Source organism: Alligator mississippiensis, chromosome 9 (genome assembly GCF_030867095.1).
Source record: "Alligator mississippiensis isolate rAllMis1 chromosome 9, rAllMis1, whole genome shotgun sequence".
In the NCBI taxonomy this organism is placed as follows: Eukaryota; Metazoa; Chordata; order Crocodylia; family Alligatoridae; genus Alligator; species Alligator mississippiensis.
The window spans coordinates 76,860,326-76,878,200 of NC_081832.1; the positions used below are offsets into that span (position 1 = coordinate 76,860,326).

Here is a 17,875-nt window from a genome sequence, read left to right on the forward strand (position 1 = left end):
GAGGGGGAGGCACAGCTGTATTTCTAGATGCTGCTAAGATTCGTTATGCCATTAGTCTGAATTGCTTCCTGCCCAATTCGAGCACAGCACTGGAAAGGTGATTGGGGTGAAGTGGCACAGTGTGCTGTCGCGGTAGCTTTGGACCAGTGCAAGCAGGGTTCCCATCCAGGTCTCATGGCAAAACAGGGACAATGGACTGAGTACGTGCAAGTCACTGTGTATGTACCGTGCCACGTGAAGCAGTAGCAGGTGGGTTTGAGAGAGGTTTGGGTTTTTTCTCTCTCTGCTACCTTAGTGACGCTCACTGTAGTATTAGCGCCTGATATTTCTGTAGAATCAGCATGACTTAAATGCTTCAGGGATGTCAAATGCATGAAACGCCAGGTAAGTTGGTGCAAGGTGGTTCCTCTGTCCAAGAGAAGCAGGAGCCTCCTGGGAACCAGCAATATCCCAGATCAAAGCGGAGGTGTGTCGGGCGTCTCATGGCACCTAGCTCTAGCCCGTACTAGACTGTTATATTCACCAAATTGCCCACCTGCAGTTGGGGGGAACAATAGAAATACAGTAAAATGAAGCAGTCCTCCATGCTGATTGAGGCAGCTTCCATGATTCATGAAGATGTATTAAGAGGAGCCAACCTAAAGCTGTAGATGTAATATTTTCTAATTAGCGGCGAAGGGGAGCACCTGGTAGGACCTTTCCTAACAGTCTTGTCAATTTTTTTTCCCCCAGACCGCATCGCCCGGAACCGCAAGACGATCGTGTGCCCGATGATCGACGTGATTGACCACGACCACTTTGGCTACGAGACCCAAGCGGGTGATGCGATGCGGGGGGCATTTGACTGGGAGATGTATTACAAGCGGATCCCTATTCCACCCGAGTTACAGAAACCTGATCCCAGTGACCCTTTCGAGTAAGTTGTCGAAATGCAGCGTGCTCATAGCTGGCTAACAAAAGGTGCCCTGTTACAGGGTTGGCTTACACCTCGGTCTTCTGGGAGTCGCGAGTTGGCAGTCAGGTACCCTTGTCTCTCTCAGTTACTTATGTTGTTAGGTAATAGGCTTCAATCAGGCCAGTGGCTGTGAACACTCTCCTTTTTACGGCTGTTTTTTTGCAGACCTAATCTCTGCAGAAGTTAATATTTCATTAAAGTCGTAATGCATAACATTTAATACAGTCAATTACTACCAGGATCCTTCAAAGACACGTTAGCACCCCCAACGCTGTGCCAAAAACAGCAAACACGCTGCAGCCAGTGAAGTATGTTGTTCCCTGGTTCAAAAAAAAAGGGGGGGGCAGAATGCTAATTAGGGGGAATTGTGATGATTACAGTGCATTGCAGAAATCATTTTTCTAACAAATTGCCCTGCTGCCGGCATTAAAGGACAGCAGCATCTTGTCAAACTTCTGCACCCGAAGGCTGGAGAACCGCAATCCTGCCATGGGACCCGGGTTTGGTTTGTGGCCTCTTGCAGGGGATCTGTAACCTGAGTCCCTGTCGGTAAGAGCAGGCTTTGTGTCACTCGAGAGTGAACCACGCAGCCCGAGTAGTGGCTTTTAGTCACTCCAAAGGGAGCTTAGCTCCTCGGTTGGCAGGAGCGGGAGGCAAGAAATATTTATGGGATCTCTTTCCTTGTTAATGATGTCGAGCGGGGGCTCTGTGTCTTTTAATGTTTGTAATGCGGAGTCTGGTTTTTCCTCCAGGTCTCCTGTAATGGCTGGAGGACTGTTTGCAGTCGATAGAAAGTGGTTCTGGGAGCTGGGAGGGTATGATGCAGGTCTGGAGATATGGGGAGGAGAACAGTATGAAATATCCTTTAAGGTGAGCCACATTTCTCTGGAAACTACTTTTTTGCTTTGAAAAGATCTTGAAAAGAAAGGCTCTGAGGCACAGAGCACAAATTATCTCGTGAACTTGCATGTGTGGATGTAACGAAAGGATGTTTGAAGGGTCGGGGCCGGGAGGTGAAGGAATAATGTGCAAGAGAACTGGCACAGTAATAAAAGGATGTTTAAAACAAAGAAGCATTAATGATCTAGTCAATTTATAGTGAACAGAACAAATGTCAGGGGCACCGCCAGGGTCTAAGCTAGGAGCAGCATTTACAGAGGAGGGGGCTGGTCCTAACGCCAGTTAGTGAGGCTGTCTGACCATGGATTAGCAAAGGAAGGAAGAGAATATTTAAAATGGGTATAAGAAGAAGTAAATGGAAATACAGCCCAAGAACAGAGGGACATTCATTAAACCCAACATGCAAAAGCTCATGGGTAAAGTAGCATGTACACGACCCCATCAAACTGGAACCCGCTGCCGCTGGATGTCACAAAGCCATGAGTTTATTGGAATTCCCGCAAGACAGTGTGAGCATATACCATTGCATTGGGCATTGTATTTAAAAGCTAAGAGAGCAGTAAACTACCATGCTTCAGGATAGGAACTGGCCCCCGGGCGAGCAGCACAGAAGAAATTCCCCTTGCTGTCCCGTGTCTCGTGCTTTCTGCGTCTGGCCGCTGCCAGAGTCCAGGTACTGGCCTCAGTGGGAACTTGTTTCATCCAGGGGGGCAATTCCCAAATTTCTGAGAGCAGCTCTGACAGGGCACAGTTATCATCGTACAAAGGAGCTATTCCTGGCCTAGAAGTGACTGACTGCTAAACACCCAGACGCTCCCAGATCTCAGGAAACCTGCTATTATCGATGCTGCTGCAGTGCCCTGTATCTTGCGTGCTTTGTCAGCCTTGGGTGTATAGAAACCCTCCCCTCCTCTCACCGTGCATGTTGGGATGCTTTGCTTTGGTGCATTTTGTCCTGGCTCTGGAGCTCCTGTAAGAGTTGGGAACTGCCACCCTGGATGAAACCAGTCCTTCGCTGAGGCCAGTACCTGGACCCTGGCAGGAAGCACGAGACACGTGACAGCAAGGGGAATTTCTTCTGTGCTGCTCACCTTGGGGGCCAGTTCTTATCCTGAAGCACTGCATTTTATTGCTCTCTTAGTTTTTAAGTACAATACCCAATGCAACAGTATATGTCCACGCTGTCTTCCTAGTCGCAAATCTTGCAGCTTTTAAATGCAATACCCAATGCAACGGTATATTTAACTCCTGTAAGAGTTCCAGATGCCAACTGATCTCGGGTACCAGGAGCCTCCTCGCCGTGTTAGTACAGAGCCCCACTGGGGAAAATCCTACCCAAGAAGCATGCTCCCATAACCTGAGCTAGCCCTGGTGTGTCTGCAGTATCCTGCCCTGTGCAATGTGGACATACATACCCCAAAGAGTGCAATCCTTTTTGTCACCTGGACAAGGCCCAGCATGCAGGCACTGCCGTACTGACCCAGCTGCTGGTCTCTGTCCTGATGTAGAAAAGCGAGACCAGTTTAGACCATTCGGAGCGATTGATTTGGTGCCTGTCTGCTAGGAACTAGATGGTGACCACTAACTCTGCTTGCAGAAACCCCCAGGAACTGGAAGGTAGAGTAGCGTATGATGACTTTGACTGTTCACCTGGCTTAGGGGAGGTTCGGTTACTTGTTGAGAGACTGAGCCAGTCGAAATGCACTCTAGTTTGAGGGTTCACCAACTCCCCTGCTTCGTGCAAGCTGACTTCTGTGCTGAACGTCATCCTCGTCCCTGCCCCGCCCTGAGCCTGGGAGGAATTCGGCAAAGAAATCTGCTTAATTCTGCTTTTCGGGGGGTTTAATTTACAGTTCCCTTTTAGAGACACCATTAGGGTTTCTCGGGCGTATGGTCTGGGGTGCCACCAAAATGAACTAGATGGCCTCAGCATGGGTCCAACAGATGGTGGGGGCGATTAGACAGACAATGCACAGTCTGGGGGAAGCAGCCAGAGTCCCTCCCCCAGCGAACAGTCCTGTCTTGTTTCTTTCTTTCACCAAGTCGCTTCCCAAATCGGAGCGACTCGATGGCATTCAGAGACCGATCGAGCTGCATTCATCGGGCAATTACCGCACAACAAACAACGCTTTTTTCTCCTATTCTTTACAGAAGGCAAAGTAATAAAGCCATATTGGAGGTCTCTTGTCCTCGCTTGGTTGGGAGGAGGAAGAATAAATCCTCCCTTGGAGATGCCATTACAGTCGGATCCATTTATCTGCTCCGTGTTATGTGTAAAGAAATTGTGTCGTAATGCAATTCCCTGCAGGAGGGGGCAGAGGTGGCATTCATCCTCTTTCCCTTGGTCCCCTTTGAAAACGCTAGTTTCCGAGAATGATGACAGTGGTTATGCAAGCCCTTTGTCTTTCTAATGCCTTCACAGACAGTCGTGCTGCTTGATCTGCAGGAAATAAGACTACTTCATTCATCTGTTTGCTTATCCTTTCTGAAACACAGTGCGTTTTATTTCAGTCCAGAGATGGTAATTTATGGCGGGCTAAATTCCCTCTAATTAATCTCAGCAAAGACCCCCTTTCTTCTTCCATTGTGTGGCAGAAAAATGAGGTTTTAACTGAAAGAGGCTCAGTGTATTTTCAGAAATTAAGATAAATTGATACATTCATCTGTGGCTGATAGATTTAATAATTCTGCCGGCATGGCAAGAATAGGAGGTTTGTTCAGAGAATTTATGAAGCTCTGACACTTCCTGGCAAGCTTAGGGCTATGTTTGTACCTAGAGGAGCAAGCTGAGATTTTACAGTTAAGAGAGATGCTGTCAAATCATTTAAGGCCCTGGGTGCAGCCTTCAATGTATGTGCTTATGTATGGACATGGATGCCTGTCAAAAGCCCTATGTAGCTTCAGATTATATGGCAATGAAAAGCATTTGCTGTTAGATAAGTGCCAGATTTCTAGCCTAGCCTAATCCAAGCGGCACGTACAGGCCGGTTGTGTTGTGGGCACAGGCCCTTCGGACCCCTGCACCAGGCTGCCTCTGCTACCAATGCCTGCGTGTGGTGGTTCTTGCTTTCACAGCTGCCTCCATCCCCCTCCACCCGCCAGGCATGTACACGCTGCAGTTCACACTTTGCAAATCCATTTGCACCTGTGCTCTGATTCTCGCAGCTTATGTTTTTATTTTAATAACCAGCACCGTTAAAAGCAGAATAACGAGCCAGCATTCGCACAGGAACTGGCAGTGCCGTGGCTTTTTGCTTTCTTGAGGAGACAAACCGGTGTCCTCGAGTTGCTTTTCCATTCGGAAAGCAAGCGGCAGTGCATTGGCTTCTCTGTAGGAAATGCAGCAGGCAATGTATTGGTGCTTGGCAAACAGCACTCGGCCTGAACCAGGAGAGGGATTTAATTTTATTAAGAGAAGTGAGATCTTCAAAGTGGGCAGATGAGCAAGGGAAGGGGGTTGAACTGCTCCAAGCTGGGGCAAGTCTTCAGATGCAGATCACAACTGGCCAGCTCTCCAGATCCTCTGCTCCAGAGATTATTCACAGAGGATGCTCCTTTCATGTTCAGCGCTGTAATGCAAGGCTTTGTCCTGCTCCTGCCCCTTGCTAATAGCTTAAGGGATTGTGCAATTGGTATTTGATGTAGAAAATGTGGGCTGGGATGTTCTCCATTGAGACGTTCATGGCTGGTAACCCGTGGAGCATCATGGTACAAGTCCAATAACCCCAACGTGGGGGAAGAAGAAAAGAGGGTTGCCCTTTCTGGTCAGAAATGGAACGGTTGTTTCCTTGACACCAAAGAGGAGTTGCTTTGGTCCTTTAATGCCTTTGTTGGTCTTGACAGGAAAGGGAGAATTGGCTTAACTAGGCTGGTGCGTGTTGTGACCCGAGTGGGGGGAAGGAGAGGTCCTCCAGATTTTGGGGAACATGCGGTATGCACCGGAGAAGGTCATCAGTGGTGGGACAAAGATCCTGCATGCAGGTGGACTGGAAGTGTTTGCTGCAGAAGACCATGAAGATTTATGACCACTTTTGTCCAGCTGAATCTTTCCCTGCATTTCTGCTTTGAAAACTATCACGAGTAGCCAGTTTAGCTACAGGTCTCCTGAATCGCTTGCCATCTTGTCTTTTAAATTGGGGTGGGGAGGTCACTAACAGCTAGGAGCCCTTGTCAAAGCCCAGGACCCGCCGTGCTAGGTATGGTACAAACAGAGCAAGAGCTTTCTGTCGAAGTACAGGAGAAGAGTCATCCAAAAGTGTCCAGAGCCACGACCGGGAAGTACAAGGAAAAGGAGTGCAGAGGGGAGGAGAAAAGTCTGTCTCCAGGCAGTTAAAAACTTTGTAAGTCACAATTTTTGCTTGCCTCTGCAAAAACCTGCAGTATTTCATTTTCCTCAGCTGCCGTAAGTCAGTGTAAACATACCAGCTAATAGATCCCAGAGCAGCAGGGCTCATTAACAAGTAATTAACTGTCAAACAATAGGAAAGCTATGTGTCCATGTGGAAGACTGAAAACACTGATGCCTATCAAAAGTGAGAGATTTGTTTGTACAGCAGTAACAGGTTGAGAGAGGCAAGGGCAGGGGAAGAATAAAATCCCTGGAACCTGTGCAGAGGCCTGGGCTGTTATCTGAGCATCCCTAATTGCCGGGTACAGATTAGGGTAATGGTAGCAATGACACGAAAATAATGTGCTTCATGGAGGACCTGCGCAAAGTGTTGCGCTCGCCTGCAGCGTGATGAGCAGCGGCAGGAAAACCCTCCACCTTCAGCTGGAGCAGGTTGGGCGCCCAGGTACGGCGCAGAGATGGGAGCCTTTCCTGAGAGCACAAGATGGGTGCATTTTGGCAACTCTGCCATGCTTACCTGGTGCTTTTTATTTCTAAGCAACTGCAAACAGGGCCTTCTGCGGTTTGCCAACCTTAATTCAGGCTGCAATCGCCCGGGCTGGATGGTGTCTCCAGGCTGGCTTGTTTTGGAAGCTGCTAGCCAAGCCCATTGATTTGTTTTGGAGGGGAAAATGCTTTGCCCCGGTCCAGTTCTGGCATTTTTACTTGCCTGCAGAGCTGTGATGCCCCTGCGCTCTGGAGCAGGACTCGAAACTTTGGCACAAAGTGTGCCTGTTGATTAGGAACCTGCCCCTTGCCATCTGTGTGCAAATCCACCCAAATCTGATGCGATGATAAGCCTGAATGGCGAGGAGGATGCAGCTCGTGTTTAGTAGAGGCTTAAGTTTCAGCTGGGGGCCAAGATGAAGCTCCTAGGCTGTGCTAGGGTTTGTCCTGGGTATTCGTATAGTAAGTGTGGAAATGTCCTGTCCATGCAATGACTGTCCCTTCCCCCTGCTCTGCCCAGACCACATGGATGGAAAACAGGAGAATGAGGCCAGCTCAGGAGGAAGAGGCAAGAGGATGCATGCTCCGAAGCTGCTGTGAGGGTCAACACCGCCACACCCCAAATTTCCGGGCTCTCCAAGAGCCCACAGGCTGCATGACTTGGCTCCACAGGCCATACATCCAACACCCCTGCGTTACCTCTTTGGAGAGGACGTGACTACCCAAAGGTGGGGTGAGGATGCGTCATCGCTGTAGAAACTGGCATTGGAATTGAAGCATTATGTCTTTGCCTGAACGTGGCTTTAATAGCACCGCTATATATATATATATATATTTTTTTTTTTTTGAACACTGCTTTAAATTCAACAGATGCCCATGCTGTGCAGCCTGCGCAGATATCTAAATACTTTCTTCCCAAGATTAAAGCTAATTCAGAACACCCCAGCATGTGCCAGGCATTTAAATAGATCCAGCCAGCCTGTTACCTTGTCGAGCGTTTGCCAACACCTGATTTCATCTGCCATCCCATCCTCTGCTTACGTTAGTCCTTCTAGGGCTCTTGTTCCCAGATGTGCATAGTCTGCACTGCACTGCCTAAATCAAGGGCACAGGAAAGGTGATCCCAGTGCTGATGCCTAGGCCAGGGGGAGCAGATGAGAAGTCGAAGCTGCATGTGGACAGTCCCAGGGCTGAGTGCATGCAGCCTCTGAAGGGCAAAGGCATGGCTCGCCAGCCTCCTTGCATTTTTTTTCGTTATCACCTGGACTTGGAGGTTGGGAAGCACCTGACCTTGATGCCTCGGTCTGAACCATATTTTTAGGGCTCCATATTGGGATCATCTGGCTATAAATAAGGAGGCTGTCACCCTATACAGAAATCCAAGCACCCGCTGTTCCCGTCCAAGGGTGCCGAGGTGGTGCGGGGACAAGGAAATATTGTGCTTGTATGTCGAGTGCCCTGCTGTCTTGGTCAGCAGCGGTAATGCCTTCTGCGCTGGTTCTGGGGGTCACAAGTCCCCGTGCTCCCCGAGAAGCACACGTGTGAACACTTCTCTGCTGCCGACAGCAATAAATCAGGTGGCGTGTTCTCCGGTGAATGGGACTCTGCAGTGCTGCCTGCCTCGCTCCCCTTCCCCTTCCAGCTGCTGGAGCAGCAGCTGGCTGATTTCCATCTCCGCTGGCCTCTCCGCAGGTGCCAGGCTTCGGGCACAGCTGTGGAGGGGGTGGCCTCCATCCAGCGGTTTCATGCACCGCCGAGTCGTCGGCTCTCTTGCGTTGGCCCGGCCTCGACCAGGCCAGGCTTTCTGTCGCTTCCTTGAGTCCAAGCAGATCTTCCTTCCTTCTGTGCAGTCTCCGCTTCCCATGAAAAGTGGGGAAGGGATCTCTCCTCCTCCATTCATTTGGAGTAGAGAGGTGGCCTCTCCATCAGGTTGGTCCCAAAGGAGGCTCTGACCTAGCACCAGGTAGGAGATGGGTGTCAACCCAGGAAGCAATTATCGGGAGCTGCTACTGGCATGGTGTAAAATGCTCCCGATGGCAGCGAGCAGCCTGCTGCTGGGGAAGGCGTGTTGTGCCGAGTCTTTGAACGACCTTAGTGTCTTGTCAGGGGAGGATGAAGAAGTTCATAGCTCTGGGGGCAGCTGATGCTCACAGCGGTGGGGCTGAGACCGGTCCTAGCTGCTCTTCCCTGCTGCTCCCGTGGCTTTCGCCTTCCCTTCGTCGGAGAGCTGTGATCCTCCTTTCCTTTCCACGGGCCTCACAACAGCACCTGCACAAGCCGCAACTTTCTCCCTTTCCTGCTCCCAGGCCCCTTGCTTTCTTTTTCCCATGCTGGGCTGAAGAAAACCGTTCTCTCTCGGTCCTGGCTAACTTCTTGACTTCCCTCTAGGGAAGCATGTCATCATGACACAGCCTTCAGGACCTGCAAACCCCGTGTGCCCAAATCACTTGGATTCCTGCACTAATGGCAGCTGTATTTTTTTCCTGAAGTCTTGTCTGATGCTGCTTTTTGCAGCGGCAGAAGGGGAGTGGAGCTGCTGAACATCGGGGTAGGGGAGAGGGGTTGAAGGTTTGCCTTGTGCTTCCTTTCAAGACCCCCCATGGCTTTGCGTATACGGGTTGTCGCTCTCGGTCCCCGGGAACAGATGGGAATGGTGTCCCTTGTGCAAGCACGTGAACAAGCCCATGGTTTCAGCCTTGTTTCTAGTCCTAGCTGCGATCAAGTCATCTGCAAAACTCCCACTGACTTCAGAGGCAGAAGGACTCCCAGCTGCACTGAAGTCGTGTGCATTAGCCTCTGAGCTCAGGACTTCGGAAATGGCAGGGCCCCGCTTCTCTTAAGCGACCTGATGAGCTCCCTGCATAAATCACTGGCTTCCCTGACTGGATTTAGCTGTCCTCGAGGAGCTTTAGCAAATGGCTGTTTGAGCTGAGAAGCGCAGCTCATCAAACCGGAACTCGGATGTCTGCCGTCTCGTCAACCAAGAGAGATTATATTTGCTCAGGCGCCGTGCAGAAAACCCCAGCTCCGATGTTAATGGGGAGACAGCAGTCAGTCCGGATAAAGGCTGTGCACTCCCAGGACACCGCCTGACGGAAAGGGAAGGCGTCTTCTGCACTTTGCTCCAGCGCTGTTACAGAGCTTGATGTCTCGAAGATGAGCCGTGCCCTTATTTTAAAACAACCAAGCAGAGCGCGTTGCCTTCCTCCCTTCGCTCTGGCGCTCAGGGTTTGTTTCCCCTCCATGTATTCCTCGACAAGTCCTTAATTATCTGGGGGGTTCCCTCCTCCCGTTAGTACTAACTTTCTGCTGCTTTTTGTTAGCTCTGTTTTGCTGATGAATGTCACACTCCCCCTGCCATTTCCTTCCCATTTTATAGATAAGGACTGGTAATTGTCTTTATGCAGGCTGCGACGAGTTCTGTCACCGCACAAAGCAGCTCGCTAATAAAATAAATCAAAGCAGCAACGAGTGAATGGGAAGCGGGCGTGCTTCTGGAGGGCTGCGGCGGCACTTGGAGCACATGGAGCTGCTGGAAAGTTTCAGAGGACCCAGCTGGCCTTTGCCGTTGCATCTGCCTAATGCTATAGACTCACGCCAGCCAGATGTTTTACAGTGCGAGCGGAAAGTAGGTCCATAGCCCCATCTCTTGCCCCATGCATTTTCAGCACCTGACCTCGTATAGCTGCGTGTCATCACACGGTATCATGCATGGTATTTTCCCATCGTGGCTGAGATCTTCTTTGCCAGGCTGCATAGGCCAAGCCTGCTTTTCTCGCCTGGCTTCTCCAAGCTTGCTCATCCCCACTAGAAGAGTGCTGGAGAGCATCTGGCCCATGGTCAGAGGACAGCGGAGGTTCAACGTAGGCTGGGTGAGAGAGGCCCCTGTTCACCTCACAGGTAGGCCATGCTTCTGGGTGGAGAAGGTGGTCTTTGAGTCAGCTCATGGGCTGGCACCCGCCTATCTTTGCAGGCTTCTCAGTTGCTAGTGCTTCCTCCGGTACGTCCAAGCTGCAGAATCCTGTTCCAGCCGCAGGCCCTCTTGCACTGCAGAGAGAGGAGTTTCTTCGTCTGCAACAGCACCTATTGATAGAAGAGCATGAAGTTATAACGGTGATTTCAGACCATGTTCATCTGTAGCAGCTGCCCTGTGCTCAGCGCCCAAGATGGACCGGCAGCAATTAGGATCAGACTGAAAACGCCATTTTGTAGGCCTGAGCATCAGTGAGAAGTCCTGCATCCTCCGGCAGTGTATTAAGCCAGCTAAGTTGCTGTAGCTGACCCGGACTGAAATGGTTGCAGGGGTTTTGCGACTCTTGCATTGCTGTAGGAACATGCAGATGTAAGTGGCATCAGAGCAACGTATACCCCCGTCACTTGGTATAATTGTTACGTGTGTCTGCACCGAGTTGGTGGGATTTTGCCCGCAGGAACTGACCCAACAGAGACAAAACTTCATTAGCTTGATGCAGTTAGGCATGGCGGGGGGAGGTTGGCTAAAGACAACACTCAACAGACGTGAGAGTCGTGGCTAGGGACTATGCAGAAGCATTGGCCAAACATTGCTTGTCCTTGCCACATAGTGAATATTGTAGCCCTGGACATTTAATGAATGGCCTTCCCTACATGAGACTGTTTTACTACGCTCACTGTCCAGTGAATTGCAGCAGCGCAAATCAGGCGTGACTAATGGAGGGACCAATAACACTGTCGACTTGTAACATCAGCTATGAAATGTGCATAGTGCTTTTGGGTACGAAGAGGGGATGAAGGGCAAGACAGCGGTGACTCATTTGTAGGGAACAAAAGCTGGAAGGAGCTGTTTAAAAAGTCAGCAGGAGCCAGCAATACCCTTAATGGAGCATCCATCGGGATGTTAAAATGTTTGCCCAGCTCTTTTGCTGAGGCAGCATTTTAGAGGGAAAAACATACAAACAGAGTCATAAAGCAGCCCCTTTCTAAAAATGTAAGGTGCTTTGGTCAATAATAGATTAGATATTTTCTGACGAAGCATGCAGATGTATTCCTTCCACCCCTGCAAAAGCTTTCTTCTGCTTGCCCAGAGACCGGCAGTCGCTGTACTTCATTCCCTCTGACTGCAGCCATGATTCTAGGAATCAAAGAAAGTTGTTGCAGGATGTTGGCACAGATTCGATGCTTTCTGCCTGGAAAATAAACTTCTTGGCCTCACCTTGACGTTAATCAAGCATCAGGTCGTTATTCTGCAACTCATGTTCTCTCCCATTGACTTTGAGGGCTTTTAAAGGTAATTGCATTTCACCAGGCAGGGACTTCCTCTAATTGTAAGGGCACATGCCAGCACTAAAATCACAGTGGCAACTTCCAAGACCTTACCCTGGTACCCAGCGAGAGCACAGAGGCATGTAGGAGCCAGTATTTTCTGGTTTGAAGCTTAGGCAGGCTTATGAATAATTCCTTCAAAGGAGTTTGTGCACCACACTATCTGAACTACAGGGCTGTCTTGCTTGCCTTGGGCTATTGGATATGGAGCACAGGGTTTTGCACAAGGGTCCAGTTTTTAATCGGCATGACTCCTGTGTGCCATAACCACCCCCGTTAACTTAAGCCAGCACTGGGCTGCGATGCTCAACATTGTTTGGGCCTTGCCAACTGATGGCCGAGTATACAGGCAGCGCCTGTGCAGCCAGTTGGCTAACACGTTGCCTAAATTGAGAGCGCCAGGGCAATGGGAGTCAGGTTTGCAAAATACCAAGAGGGCGTTTGGCAAAGAAGATGCGACTTAAAGCACAGAGATGGGTTGAATGTTTTTTTTCTTCTCTGGCTTTTGGAAGCTGGGCTTTGGATCGGGAGCGAGTTCTCACTGCATGTCTGCCCCTCTCTGCCCTCCCGCAGGTGTGGATGTGCAGCGGCCGCATGGAGGACATCCCTTGCTCCCGAGTGGGCCATATCTACAGGAAATATGTGCCATACAAGGTCCCGACCGGAGTCAGCCTGGCACGGGTGAGCACACTCCTCATTAACTTCCTTTGCAGCTTTGGGTGCCAAAGGGGCAGCTACGTCTGGGGAGCTGACCAGGCTGAGCTTCATCTAAGCTGTCTCATGCATGGAGATAGCAACAGCAAACCCGTCTTCCGAGGGCAGGCACACTTCTCCCCATCGCCCTTGCTGAGAGCATGTCTGATTGCATCTGGAAGCTAACTTTGGCCGTGATGGAAAGTCTTAGGGCCAATATAGTTGTGACTTGGACCGCCATCCCCACCAAAAGGTACAGTGTGGCTTTCTCAGGAGGAAATGCCAATTGCCCGAGAGCTAAAAACTGGGAGCGGCACGTTTCGGAGTAGGGGTAGCACCGCTTAGGCGCTGAAAGACATATCTGCCGCGAGCCTCACAGTGCACGGGAGAAGCAAGCTATAATTCTGCAGGATGCAAAGGCCTGTCCAGTCTGATTTCTTAATTAGTTTAGCTCGGAGAGGGAGGGAGGGCAGTAAGCCTGCACGCTGCGCGCCAGCTCTCTAAAATTGGCCGCGGAGCGCAGATTTTGGGAAGGGGCGATGGTGCCCTCTGCTGGGAACGGGTTTTATAGGAACAAGGCTGCAAAGCAACACCCAGAACGAGCTTGCCTCCTGCCCCTGTCCTGACGGGCTGAAATGGGCTTTGGGCTAACGAGGGATTTGGACCATGTGGCTCCCTCCCGAAGCGAGCCTGTGCTCTTCTGTCCTCTGCCTTCTTAGACATCAGAAGTCTTCACAGCGCACAGTCTCTTGCAATGCTTCGATGTTCCTCCTTAGCTCCTCCAGGACATCAAAGGGAATTGGGGACAGGCAGGGCAGTCCAGTGGGAAGCTGTGGAAACAAGCCAGATGAGGGGATGGTTTTGGCTAAAGTGTGCATCCACCTGGGGCTCAGTTCGGGCCTGGTGCAGTGCAGCTGTACGATGCAGTGGTGAGCGAGTGCCACCTGCGCTACGCTCGAACCCTCCCTGGAAACTATCGGGTAGTTTGTGTGTGTGGCTCGGAGATGTGCCCCATGGCACCCTCAGGTCCTGCTGTACCTGTGGTATCAGGCTGTCCGTGTTGGCCTGTTGTCACTGGGCAGCTCAGTTGTGGCGGTCAGTGCCGATGTCCATCCAGCTGTTCACACGCAACATTTGGGAAGACTGACGGAGCCATCCAGTGACCGTCGTTCCAGATGTGCCATTAGCTGCTGCATCTCTGTCAATAGCCATATTTCTCCCAGATACAGGCAGGACTCTTGTTCCAGGGATAGCACAGAGCTCGAGTTAGCTCACAAAAGGATCTCGTGGCTGCTGGGCTTTTCGGCGTTATTTTCATTGAATGCAGCATGTGAGACCCGTTTCCCTTAAATAGCTCTTTCTATAGCAGAGCTGAAGGTGGAGAAGAGAGCAGTGTGAGCCGATGCTTGCTGGAGCGGGCACCGCAAATCGGCTTCAGAAAGGAAGACAGAAAGGATGCAGCAGCCTGAATTAGAGCGGGAGAGGCAGGAAGCTTTCATCTCAGGCCTTTAAATGTCTGGTGGCATTTACTGGTGTCGCTCGTTCTGCTCTCAGGCTTGTTATTTTTTTTTTAACAACTTGTGACTAATGCTGTTCTCATCACTGCGGGGAGCCGGACACGATGGCTGAATTCCAGAAGTCTGTCTTGACCTCAGCCAAAAAAATCTTTTCCTATAAGCCCCTGGGTACAAGGGTGTAATAAAAATGGGCTTGCTTTCTCCAGCTTGAGAGGCAGTGTGCATCTAAATAAAAAGCCTTTCCAAGCCCAGGCACTGACTCTTCTTGGGATCCTCATAGGCATGTAGACAGTCGTTTCACCCTTTTCCCCCTGTTCCCCGCTCTCTTGCCTGCGCAGAACCTGAAACGTGTGGCCGAGGTGTGGATGGACGAGTACGCCGAGTACATCTACCAGCGGAGGCCGGAGTACCGGCACCTCTCCGCCGGGGACGTGGCTTCCCAGAAGGAGCTGCGCAGCAACCTCAACTGCAAGAGCTTCAAGTGGTTCATGAACGAGGTGGCCTGGGACCTGCCCAAGTTTTACCCACCGGTGGAGCCCCCAGCTGCAGCGTGGGGAGAGGTGAGGCCGCTGAACGTGCCCGGCTGGGGCTGACTGGCCACGGGGTTGTAGGAGAGCTTCTTGGGAGCTCTGATACCGCTCTGCCCCCTTCCCGCAAGCAGACCGTGCATCAGTGTTCCCCAGCCCCGGCTCTCGGTGATTCAGAGAGCGGCGTTCCTGTTCTGGTTGCTCCGGCCAGCTTGGGGAACAGAGCAGATGCCCTAGATGACATTCCCTGAGTGCTTAGCCACGGGGAGATGTGGCATACTGACCCACTTCTGTACAGCGCGTGACACCGGGGGAGGCAGAACGATTCCCTGGTGCTCGGCAGGAGAGCTAGAAACAACCCAGGTGTCTGGGCAGAGCTTAGGTGAGTCATTTAGCTTTGCACCTTTGCTTTTCCCTCTGCAAAAATGGAGGTCAGCAAGGACGGTGATTTCTAGCTGTAGACAGATATAGCATTAAAAGTGATGGGGAGAGTCAGGTGCAGACATCAGCTGTTACGATGCAACTTCTCAAGCAACAACAGGTGGCTAAACCTTGTACTGGGGTATGAGTTACAGTTTTGCTCCATGCCTATCACTGTAGTAATGTGCAGATGTAACGGTTATTTCCTAACAGCTTATCCAAGTATCCCTGGATCCCCACGCGCTCCTGGTCTAGAGATAAACAGTGCTATAAGCATGCAGGTTCGGTCCGCGGCGCATGATGAAATAATAGGTTTTACACGTCTGCAGCGCGCAGGACACCCAAGGCAGATTATTGGGCTATTTAAGATTGATCGTATTTTTGCCTTATCAATCTTGCATGCCTCCCGGCAGCTGAAGTGCCGCCAGCTCGCTTGTGTAATAGCAGAAGGGGTCTGGCACTGGGCTGTCGCGCAGCCAGCCACTGTTGGAGGCAGATGCTCAAATCATCCTGCTTCTCAACCGTCGCTTGGACAAAGATTACAACGGCAGAACTAATAAGTCGCTTAACGTTGCAGATCCGGAATCTGGGCACCGGCCTGTGTGTAGACACGAAACACGGCGCGTTGGGAGCCCCGCTGCGGCTGGAAACCTGTGTGAAAGGCAGAGGGGAGGCAGCTTGGAACAACGTGCAGGTACCTGAACCCTCCTTCCATCTTTAACTGTCCTTAAATGTTCACCTGGGGCTGTAAATATTGCAGTGGCTCCACTTCTCATGGGAGCGCAGGGCAATGGAAAGGGTTCTTACCCACTGGCCTAAGGACCAGACGAACCGACAGTCTCTGGTGCAGGCTCTGGCTCTTGGTGTCGTAGGAAAGATCAGGGGGAAGGGGTCTGGAGCCTCGGAGGCTGCTTAGGGAGTTTTTCACCCTGATGTTGAAGCAGGAGAAAACAACATGCCAACATCATGACAGCAGCGGGTAACAAGGCAGTCATGATAGGTAACAAAGTGAATATTAACTTCAAAGGCTCCGCTGGAAGATGTGATAAGAGATGCCTCATGCATATGAATGAGCCTGCAGGCACTCTCAGTAACCACTTACTGGTCATTGCTGGCGAGAGATGAAACTAGCCAGATGATCGACTTGCCCTTTGGGTGCACGACATGCCAGAAATGACAGCTTTATTGTCACAAACCGGGAGGGGAGGCTTAGTTTGTGTACCGTGGAGCAGCTGAGCTGAAAAGAGATCTAGAAAGCCAAGGGCCGGTGATGGAGCAATCTGTGACTGTGGAAGTGGATTCAGTATGAGGAGATCGGAGGCTGCTGTACACGCACTTGGATGCAAGGAAGCTGGGAATGAAACTAGTTTTGGGCGGGGGGGGGGGGGGATCAAAAAGGGGCTGTAGCTCTGGTAGTGGATTCCAGGAGCAGTTGGCTGCAGCGGTGGGTGTGTGGGTGTGTGCGTCTAGGAGGACCGTGATTTGGGTTGTGTTTAACTGGCTCCTAAATGATAATGGTCTTTTCTTTTGGATGCAAACTGCCTTGGGCTGGGGGAGAGCAGAGCAGGACTGACCACCTGGATTCAAAGCAGCATGAGGAAGCCACGCCACTTCTCTGCTGCTCCAGGAAGTGTTCCTGCTCCCTTGCAATCTCCCATCTCCAGCTCCTTTCCCTGCAGACCACTCACTCCCAGCCGGACTCGGCTCTGTGCGTGTTGCTACCCCAGCGTCCAGGCTTTGCCTAGAGCTGCTGCCCTGTCTAATATCACCACAAGTCTCTTTGGTCCTTTTGTTCCCTGCCACAGCCTTCGGTCCATCATCAGGGCGGCATGTGCATGGATCAGAGAAAGGCAGGTGTTGGTGCAGGGCCGCTTGAGAGCTGCCTTTCCTGCCAGGCGGATGGCACAGCTTCTCACGGCCTGAGGAGCACCAGCCTGATCTCAGATCCCACAAGCGGCTGCATGGGCAGACCACAGGCATCGTTAGACCCCAAGTCAGCAACACCGGGTCTTGGTGTCGGCAGCAGCAGCATGGAGACTGGGCCGGCTGCAGTGCAGACGTACCCCAGCCTCCCGACCCCTGCATCCAACACCAGAGCTTCCAAGCATAGCAGTGGCTTATTCCCTCCCCTCCTAGAAAAGAGCTTCCCAGATAAAGAGCAGCCTACTCTGTAGGCAAAATAACACCCCCTCAGCTCCTCAACTTTGGGTCTTCCTCACTTCCCACGTGCTGATGGAGACATGCTGGTGTCCTGGCAGGTGTTCACGTTCAGCTGGCGAGAGGACATCCGTCCCGGGGACCCGCAGCACACCAAGAAGTTCTGCTTCGACGCCATTTCCCACAGCAGTCCCGTGACCCTCTACGACTGCCACGGGATGAAGGGGAACCAGCTCTGGCGATACAGAAAAGTGAGTGCATGCGTGCACTTCCTTATGAACATGTCAGGCTGTTCGGTGGTCTCCCGGGGCTCCTTATGAGAACAGCTCATGTTTTATTCTCTAGCTAGTCATGTAGCTGTGACAAGAGACTCTCTAGGCAGATCCTTGTCGCTTTGGCAGTAACAAAGGTGGTGCTATCAGGAGGGGTGTGGGCATAGCCTTTATGTGCCTGAAGGCAGGACTCCTCCAGGAGCACAGCTTATGAGTAGGGAGAACATTAAAGCCACTTGTCACTGGAGAGAGTGAAAGCAATGTGCACACATGGTTGTTTTGCAGAGCGCAGCTGCCAG

General features: G+C 51.3%; 1 protein-coding gene across 1 annotated transcript in view; it reads left to right on the plus strand.

The window, feature by feature from the left end:
- GALNT10 (polypeptide N-acetylgalactosaminyltransferase 10) overlaps positions 1 to 17,875 on the plus strand; it is a 98,161-nt gene that overhangs the window by 71,385 nt on the left and 8,901 nt on the right. Inside the window, exons 6-11 of the mRNA XM_014609916.3 lie at positions 733 to 916; positions 1,708 to 1,825; positions 12,564 to 12,671; positions 14,539 to 14,760; positions 15,725 to 15,841; positions 17,406 to 17,555. Of these exons, the coding sequence (XP_014465402.1) occupies positions 733 to 916; positions 1,708 to 1,825; positions 12,564 to 12,671; positions 14,539 to 14,760; positions 15,725 to 15,841; positions 17,406 to 17,555 (899 nt within the window). The remainder of the gene's footprint in view (positions 1 to 732; positions 917 to 1,707; positions 1,826 to 12,563; positions 12,672 to 14,538; positions 14,761 to 15,724; positions 15,842 to 17,405; positions 17,556 to 17,875) is intronic.